General features: G+C 39.2%; 1 protein-coding gene across 1 annotated transcript; it reads left to right on the plus strand.

Annotated features, from left to right (window-relative positions):
• Nucleotides 1–5,124: 5,124 nt before the first annotated feature.
• LOC102046791 (ovomucoid-like) lies at nt 5,125–9,951 on the plus strand. The gene is made up of 4 exons (XM_005446649.3): nt 5,125–5,179; nt 7,316–7,335; nt 9,180–9,307; nt 9,761–9,951. Exons 1-4 carry the CDS (start codon nt 5,125–5,127, stop codon nt 9,804–9,806), a joined length of 249 nt encoding a protein of 82 aa, XP_005446706.1. The 3' UTR covers nt 9,807–9,951.
• Nucleotides 9,952–10,314: the final 363 nt, after the last annotated feature.

Genomic DNA, 10,314 nt, shown 5'->3' on the forward strand with positions numbered 1-10,314 from the left:
TGTCAGTCTGATTTACTTCAGTGTAACAGAACTTCAGAGTCCTAAACACCTGGAAAGGTGTTTCCACAAAATAGAAGGCAATTTAAAGTAAGTCATATTCAATGCTTGCTGTCCAATTCATTCAGTGATGAGAGTTAAGCTGTTCATGCCTGCTTTGCGTGTATCTGTGAAGAATCAAGTCATTCAGAAACATCAATGGTATGACATTAAGTAACTCAAAGGATTCACAAGCTAGTTGCACAATAGTAGGTATCACAGCCTTGTAATTGATCTTCAAGAGATCAGAAAATACAAATAAAAATAATAAAAATCAGCTCCAGCCTTTGCAGAAAGTCATGGTGTTGGGTTTTTTTAGTTTCTACAATAACGTATGAAACCTTCAGCTGGGATCTGTCCCAGCTTGACACCTGCAATTTTAAAGAAAGGCTCCTTTGATCTTTCTTAAGGTGTGGAAAATAAGAAATTCACCTTCCTTCAGGCAGATACCCAAATGTTTTGACACAGTTTGATGCCTTAAGAAATACATCACTTGGTTCTCAAATCTTCCATTGAGCAAGACTTTAAAAGTCTGATACAGTAATTGCACATGGGTGGACAACCGTAACCACCCACACACAATAAGATTGAAGGAGCCCGTGTACTGTGTTGTGTATAAACATGCACTGGAATCACTAAGAGGTCTGAATTCCCACTCGTGACCATATCAGTATCTGTCTTGGCTTGTACATTTTTCCCAGGTGCACATGGTGTGAGACTGTATTTTTCCTATTCCATGTGCCATTTTTTCAGCACTGTTGATGTCCTCAATGCGAGGCATTCCATCATATGAATGGGAACAAGCTACTGCGCATCAGTGCTTTCTGGAAAGCAGCCAGATAACATCCTCCCCTGCAGAATAAAGCAGGCACTTAACTAATGACGTGCTGCAGCAGAATATTTGGCATCACATTTGTGCTCCATTTGGGACTCCAAAAATAAAAGCAATATATCAATAATTGTGACAAACGTTCCCACTCTCAGAAAAATATGCACTAATATTTTATCAGATGTAACAGGCCCATTAAAGTGAATAAACATTTGTTCACCAAGTAATTGCTTTTTCTTCTTCAAAGTAACAACTTGGAGAGGTAAGAAGTTAGGAAAAGACAAGATATCATGATAAAAGTGGAAAACTACCAGAGACCCACAATTAACGTACCTGTGTTCAGACAGTACCTCCCAGCTCAATGGAAACCAGCATAAGTTTGCTGATGAGGCCAAAATTTCCCTCACAATTTTTCAATCCAAACAGATTATGTACCATAAATTTCAGAATTAGTTTTAGATATGGTGAAGAGGCCTTACACAGCTCTGGAAAGTAGGTATTACTAAACAGATCTGAACACTTGTTTGCCAACAAGCAACATTTTTTGCAAGTAGCTAAAATAAATCCAATGTGCTAGTCTATTGCCTGTGTCTGCTTTGTCATATCTAGAAATGTTAACTTATAAGGACAAATATAATGTGCCTCAAAGTCCCCAAGCAGCTGACTGCCAGCAACAGCTGGCGTTCACCTACGAGAATCACAGAGTCAGTTCAGGTTCGAATGGACCACTGGAGGTCACCTGGTCCCCCACATCCCCACCCCGCTACCAGACCATGGCCAGTTTAGAACAAAACCATTTTTTAATATATCAAATGATCTCTCTGGGCAAGTTGTTCCAATGCCTGACTACTTTCATTGCAAAATTTGTTTTCTTCACATTTAACTGGAATTTCTCTTGCTGCAATTTACGCTATTCTCTCTCACCTCAAAGGAGAGTCTGGCTCTTGTCTTCTCTGTACATCCCTCTAAAGTAACCAAAGACAACAATGAGGCTTTGCCTTCTCTCTTCAGAATTAAAAAAAAAACAAAACAACAACAACAACAAAAAAACTAAATCCCAACTCAAAAAGACCGAACAAACCACTTCTTTCAGTCTTTCCTCACATGACATGTACTTCATCCCTCTAAACATCTTGGTGGTCCTTCACTGGATTTGATCCGGTATTTCAGTGTGCTGGGGGACTCAGAACTGGACACAGAACTCCAGATGCAGCCTCACAAGTGCTGAACAAGTGGAAAACAATGGTTTATTTTTTTTACTTGATAATTACATCCTTACTAATACAGCCCAGTATGCAGAACTGGACTTGTACACTGTAGGGGCAAACCATTGACTCATGTTCAACTTGTCCAGTAACAGAAGAACTGCTCCCAGTCTGCTGCTGAATGTTCTCAAAGACAGCACTCTGACCTAGATGAGCCTTTGGCCTACCTGAAGATGACAAGTCTCAGGTTGTCAGACCAGCTCTGTATGAAGACTACCAGGGCAAACAGCAAGTCTCTGCAAGTTTGGACAGAAAGATGCCTCAGATGAAGCATTTTTTTTAAGTCAAAGTGACTGTTTTCTCCAGGTGGCTAATGTGAATTCTGCCCATTCTTAAAGCAAGACATATAGGTTCAGAGGTACTTCTATATCCTTTTAAACTGGAGTTGCAATAAATGCTTTGTGGCATTCCTTTTTACCAAATTTCATTTTGAGATTTTGCATACGAGTATTACCTCACTGCAGAAAGTAAAACAGACTGTTGCCTTCTGTGTATGGCATTTTTCTTCTCAAAGCTTCACAACAGCTTTGATACTTCGAAATGCAAAAACCTCCAGAATTTCAGCTGACCCCCTGCTGTGCCCTGCTTGTAGTGTAGCTGCTGTTTGCAGACCCTACACTATGTCACAGCTTCTCATCAGAACCACATACCCCCTATCCGAGTGGTCTGGGTAAGCCCTACAAAGCTTAAGGTCCACTGCTCAGAAAATGAATCTTTGATTCAAAAGCCCTAATCGAAACGCGTAAATATTACCACAAAGAAAACATTCACATCATGACTTTCCTGCTGTGTGGCGTAGAATAAGTATCAAGAGTCCTTTCAATAGCAGAGTAATTTTCAAATGCTACGAAAAATCTGATCCAAAATCTGCTTCCCTCACTAGCTTCCCCTCTAAAAAACATAATAATAAAAAAATCTCTGTTCCTTTCTACAATAGTCGCCAGAAAAAATTTCCTACATCAACTCACAAATTGCAAAAAGATGTTTATATTCTTCTGCTAGAGGGCTGGGATGGATACTGAGGTTGCATCAGACAGTACACGCTGCAGCACTGTATTAGGCAAGTGAGCATAAGCAAAGTGGCAAATTTCCTCATACCAGTGTCAAGGAACCTGCGTGTTCTGTCAAGTTCCAGCTTTACAGTTTCAAGAGATCCTCAAGACTCTTGTTTGCTCAAAACTATTCAGACTAGGAGTACCTTCTGGGTTGGTTTGGGTTTTGCTCTTCTTGCCTAGTGTCGGTAATTGTCCATCAACCAACCGACATGTCCTGAATATCGCCCGTGAGTTTATACACACTCTGTGCCAGGCTCTTCAGAAAAGTTTTGGACTTTACAAAACAAAAATTTCACTGACATCCCAAAGCAGCAGAATCCAGACCAACCACAATTTAAACATGGCCTGTCTTTTGTGATCTCCACCTCACAGGAATATGCACAGATGTCCAAGTTAAGAACAAAGCAAAATTTAAAATGAAATCTCTGAAGTAAGGGTATTATTGAAAAGGTAACCTACAGGCCTGCAGCTCAAACCACATCTTTACCTATGCTGGAACAGGAGTTTGATGGCATTTTCCCCCTCCATTAAGTGATGAGAAATTAATCATTTATTCATTACCTATATTCTAAGGACAAGATGATGCATATCCCTCTTGGGATGAGTTAGTGGGGCCCAAGGACTACTTGACCTATTACAGCCTTTTCTGTAAGAACTTTCAGTCCTTCTTCTCTTAGTGAAATCATCATATATGACCCTAACTCCTGCACAGGGAGAAAGCCACCGGCTATCTTGCAAAGTAGGGAAGGTGATCACTGAAATACTGTGAATTGTAATGGTGTGCAGGGATCTTTCATATTGAGACAGTTTGCATATCTACATTGCAAATCACTAAAGAGAAGGGAATTTTGGAAGGATGGGCTAAAAGAAAACTATAGGCTCAACACACCACATTACCTTGAACTTTATGAAAAATTAAGACCCGTTTCCCATTGTAACCGTGCTCCTGGTCTCTATTATAAAAGCCAGGAAATGGTGCTTATTGATTGTCACTAACACACTTGTGTGCTGGATTTGTTTAAAGAATCCCCCATGCTACGACACCTATTGTCTGGAAATAGCAACAAAGGAGAAGATGGGCAAGCAGAGGAACCTTCTCCATATCTCCATGACAGCAAACCAGGCAGTCAGTCAGCAAGATGCACAATGGCTGTGAACTCAGCACTTCTCTTTCCTAGGCAGTGCAACGCAGTATCTTTGCTCCTTCTGTCACAACGCGTTGTTTCTGATCTGGTGTAACTTTAAAGGCTGAACAACACTGAAAGACTGGGAGATCTTCTGGGCTGTGGGTGAAGGTGGTGGTATTCACACGAAACACAGACTTTTCCGAGCAGTAACCACTACCACAGAGCAGTCTGAAAGGGCTCCGTGCATAGTCACATCAACCAGCATCACCTCTAACCACAGCTAGGGACAAGAGTCTCCAAAATTTCCAGAGAATGAAACATTTCAGCTCAGTTGAATCTTTTGGTTGAATCTTTTGGAACACACCCAGCAAGAATTACTTTTTCCCTGGGAATTATGTTTAGCTCTAAGGGTCACTATGGCAATAACAGAACAGCAACAAGTAACCACCTTACTGAGTCACTCCTTGAACTCGCTAATGGAGACAGAATAGCTAATTAGGCAAGGGGCTTAGCCAAAGCATAATGCATCTCCTTTATCAACACAATCCACGCTGTGACACTCATCTTTCCCTGTACTTATGACCTTCATATTGTACAGAAGACATTCTTACCGACACTACCCATGGGCAACACCTTCTTCTAATTACCTTCTCTACAAGGGGGATTTCATCATCAGGGTTCCTGCTCTTTGTGTGTGCATATATATATATATATCTGCTCTCACAGATGCATGAATAGACATTTAAGCTAAGTATACTGGAATACTTAGAGCACAGATTGGCTGTGAAACAGTTCAAGAACCCACGTGTGCCATGAAGATAACAGGCGCCTTTGTGCTCCTCATCCTGGCAGATCTTTGCTTATCAAGTGAGTAACCTTTTTTACCTCCTGATATATTATAGTTCTCATGTTCAAACACTGCAAGATTCTTACTGGGATAGTAAGCAATGGCTTCTGGACTTGGGTGGCAGAAAGCAAGTGAAATTTTATGCTTGTGCACTATGTAGCAAGCAATATTGCACCACTTTTACAGTTGCCAGCTTGAATAGATGAAACCTATTCCTTGACAGTGGTGTGAATCAGAGCTGCATCCTGCATCGTAATTAAAAAATGAACTGTAAAGCCTCAGAACTAAAGCAGGTTTTTACCTATTTTTTTTTCTTCCATCTGAGCAGGGAGCTTGGACTGATGAGGTCCTTCTCCTGCCAATCTGACCAAGCAGAAGATGGTTGATTATGCACAGGCCACATAATATGGCTGGGAATAACCTCTTTATGATGTTAATTTGCCAGGGTGGAGAGACTTTTGAGGTGCAGGTTGCTCTATGGTAAAATAGGGAGCTGGGAGGAATTTCTTGGACCTTCACTTGGCAATTTTGGTTTTAACAAAACATGAAATAATAATAATAAAAATATATAGAAAATAAGAACATTTAGAGTGACAGAAAGAAGAGAGCCCAAATCTTCTTTGCTAGTAGTATAGCAATTCAATAGAATTATGAATATAATATGAATATGAATAAAGAAGCAAACAAATGAAAATGTAAATACCAAAATTAAGAAACAAAATAATCTTTTTCCATTTTTAATAGCTCTGAAAAGTTTGCTTTCAAAATTGTCTCAAAATCAAAATTCTTATGAAAAATAAAATGGCATGCTTTCGATGGAAGCTGTTCTTTCAGTGTTTCATTAACTGCAGAAAAATACATATTGCTTTCATAAGAATTCCAGCAAATCCCTTCCTTGAACTTTGTAGTTTACCTTGTCTGCATTAAAACTTTATTGATCAATACTTTTTGAGCTAAATTTTTTTTTTTTTTTTTGCATTCACTGTCAAATACATAATGGCTACTAGAAGATTACCAAAGAAAAAATAACATCTTAATGCTTTTGTGGAAGTGGGTTAAATCTGATCCAATTCCAGAATAATGAAAACTCAAGTCAAACTTCTGGTGACATAGACTGAAACTTGACATGGAGCATTACTTATGCTAGTTTTCTTTACCTTGGACAACTTTATTTGATGACATGATGTAAGCAGCTCCATGAAAGGAAGTTTCAGTGGAAAGCTTAATGGCTTTAAAGATCAAAAAAAAAGCTACATTTATTCAGAAAGAGGAGTGCTAGAGGGGTATTGCTACCATATGTTTTCTTCCTGCTCCTTCTGTGCAGAAACGTCTGCTTGATAACTTTTATCTCTTGGAAGCCACGGAATGATGATTATAGGACTGGAGAACAACAAAATACATTCCTAAAGAAAGTAACAAATGTGTCACCACAATGGACACATGCCAATTTTACTTGATTACTTTCAGAGAGGCGTAATTATCATTATTTTGAAGGAGCTTTTTGAAGCCCCACCTGAGAACTGGGTTCCATTATATTAGATGCCATATGTGTACAAAACAGAAGGCAATCCTTCTGCCAAATAGTTTAGAATCCATATCAGCCTGCAAGGGAAAACACTTTTAAAAGCAGTATTATGATCCAAATTGCATTATCATTATTATATATATTTAATATCATATTTTAATGAAGATATTATCCTCATTATTGACAGAAAATCAAAGTATAAGGAGACCACACGATACGCTTAGAGGCACATACAATTGTTTTTATAAACTTGGGAATTAAAACTCAGTCATGCTCAACTAGTTCATCCTAAACAGACTGGCTATTGAACATAATAATGACTCCTGGGTCTTCAATCTTTTTCTGTTGAAAATGGGAACAGTAGCTTCCATTCCCTCCCACAACAAAGGCTGTTCTAGTTGCTGACACAGATTTCTAAGGTAAACAATACAACAAGGTCCACTTGTTTAATAGGTTCTGACACCTGTATCTTATTAAACACTGAAAAATGATGTCAGCATTTACTTTCAAGGAGGTAAGAGACTTGGTGTTGCTGGAAGAGCTGGTACTAATGAAATAACCCCAGTTGCAAATTGAATGCTCATCAACAGTGTTTTTTATTTTATCTTTTGTGATTCTGTTTATGTTGCAGATGCTGCCGAAGAGACTGAAGTGAGTAATTTTCTCATATATTTCTGGATAAAAATACATAGTTTGTAACAACATGAGGTCAGAAAAACACTTACAAAATGTTAATTAAATGCTGCCAAAGTATTGAGATTTAAGAGAGAAATCCCTGAGTTTGTGATAAGTGGTTTCCATACAGTTGCCCTGAAAACTTCCAGATACTTTTACCTGTACTACATTCTGGGCAAGAAATTGGGCAAGGCCAAATTTAAAGTCAGAGAAATCAAGAATTTTTTTTTTAATATTTACATGGTGATGTCATTAGAAGGCTTTCTTGTGCATTTTAGAACCTAAATCTTGTACCTAGGATTTTAATTACTCTCTGACTATGCTGGAGCATGCATCTCGGGGTCAGCCTCTGAAAGAAATGAGGCACCAGCCAACAAAAATCCTTACTCAGATTAGCAGACAAGCCATTTGGGAGTCCAGTGGACAGTAACAGGGAGGGGAAATTCACACACGCACAGAGCTGGCCCCATACCAGCCCGACGTATACAGCCTCTGATGCCTAAAACTGCACCGAGATCTACACACTTTTTCGGGAAGAGCTTCTTCCACTCTTCCCACCAAACTACATGTCTTCCTTATTTTAGCAGCTGGACCAAATGAAGGAAAAACTTAGGTGAACTAACATCCCATATGCTTTTTTTTATTATGGGACGCTGCATTTAAGCCCATAATACCCAAAAGAGTGATTGGCTAATGACACTTTTTGCCAGTGGAGATCTCTCAGTCTGTGCTGAGCCATGGCACAGGCTGACACACACAGCTCCTGACTTCACTCACCTGCAGGCTCTGGGCAATGACTGGCATAAAATCAATCACAGTCTGTAATAAATTCCAGTGTTTGGCTGAAGTAATACTTCTGTCCTTCACTAGAATTGGAATGAAGCGGGGAAAAATCCGGCCATAACAAGGGAACATCAAGCTAGGTTCTGTTTTAAATATATACATTTGTAATACATATTTTGGCTAGATCTTCAGAAAGGAAAAGCTCCAGCCATAGTGTCCCTCCAAAGACTAATATGATTCAGTTGTCACTAGACTAGCAGCAAAAAGAGCTGAACTAACTTTAGTTACAACAGCACCTATAAGGACTTTCCTAGCAAGCAAACCCAAGGCTTTTGAGGATGACAAGCAGCACATTAAATAGAATATGTGCACTGCACAAGGAACTCCTTGCTTGTCAAGTACCAGGAATGAAAATCACTTGATAGGAGAAGACTGAGCTACAAAACCAGGACAGGAGCACCTGCAGTCACTTCTTTTATTAGCTCGTACTCCCATTTACATATAGAAGTCTGTAATACCCCACTGTCAGATGAGGGCCTTCCAACAATTTTTTTCATGCTAATACTTAAATGGGACTTAATTCCGCTCGGGCAGAACCTTTCACCAGTATAAAAAAAGCATCAAGAGCTGATACTTGTGCAATATAGAGACAGAAACCCTTCACAACCTTGAGAACTAATCTCACCTGAACTTACTGACAATTGCAATCAGGTAGAAAAAAATATTGACTCAACTTTTCTGTAGATGGAAAAAGGGCTGCGTATTTTCCAGTGACTGTATTCTTATTCAGATAGACAGCAAAGTCCCTAAAGGTGCTCAGTACCTGACATGGGTAGCATTACGCACATCACTATTAGAAGGAACGTTTCTTTTTTGAGGCTTAGGCTCAGCTAATATAGATGGTGGAGCCTCACTGACTGTGCTGTTCTGGAACAGGTGACAAGCTTGTCCAAAAATTTCATATATTCATTATTTCTGTAGGTGAATGGAGAATGTGAGAAAGATGGTTTCAAAGGAAAATGATACTGTGTTTGCAGGTAGACTGCAGTGAATACAAGAGGTTAGAGAGAGGAAAACCTATTTACTGTGAAAGACTCTATCAACCTTTTTGTGGCTCTGACGGGAAAACATATAACAACAAATGCTCTTTCTGCAAAGCAGTCCTGTAAGTACAATGCTATGTAATTACTCCTGAATAAGCTAAAATCTGACATTAGCTGTTATCTGCTATTTCCATTCCACCTAAGTGTTACCATTTTTATAGACTAATTGCTTCTCCCAGCAATAAGGTACAATTGATCTAAACAAATCACCTTGATATTTGTGTGAGCAAGTTCCTATTCTAGCAGCAACTAGAAGACAGTGAAGAATCCGATAAGCAACACAGGGCTAACAAGGCACCTGGACCCAAATCAGGTTATGTAAGAATTCAAATGTACTGCAGATACCTTGCTTTTTATGGATAAAATATATTTTTTTAAAAAGAAAAATGATCAGTGCCGCCTTCTCTGTTTATAGTGTCTTCTCTGTTAGCAAGTCATTAGCTGAGGACTTCAGAGAGATTTTAGTGCACATTGCTAAGCTTACTGTCTGCAATGCCTATGTCCTTCCTTTGCAGGAGAAGCCGAGGTGCCTTACACATGAAGCAAGCAGGGGCATGCTGAATGAATTCTGCATAACAGAGAAGAGTGCTGAGAACAGCTTTACACTGCCTTATCACGATCTCTTAATTTAATTTCATTTATCCTGCCTGTTTTGACAATGGTGAAAAAAGCACAAAGTAGGCTTTTCAGCTGTGCTCTGTCATTTGCTGCTTCCCTCTGCTCCAGGGCGTTGGGATTGACACTTCTGTCCCCCCTGCAAAACACTTCCTTGGGCGTCTCAGTAGCATTCCTGGTTCTGTAGCAAGTTGGTTTTCACGAGTCCTTCATCATGTATTTTCCTCCACAGTTAAATTTCAAATCTTCTGTAAATGCCACCTGATCTTAGTGAATGCAACAGTATAGGTAATGACTCCGTTGTCCTTGTTGAACTGTTTTCTTTCATTTATCCAGAAACTTTTGCAGATATTTTATTTTCAAAACTTTCAGCTTTCGTAGGCAATGTTTTGTAGCTATGCATTAAACGCTTGTTTTTCTTCTAACTTTGTACAATTCTAATTAACATAAGTTG

This window comes from Falco cherrug, chromosome 8 (genome assembly GCF_023634085.1).
Source record: "Falco cherrug isolate bFalChe1 chromosome 8, bFalChe1.pri, whole genome shotgun sequence".
In the NCBI taxonomy this organism is placed as follows: domain Eukaryota; kingdom Metazoa; phylum Chordata; class Aves; order Falconiformes; family Falconidae; genus Falco; species Falco cherrug.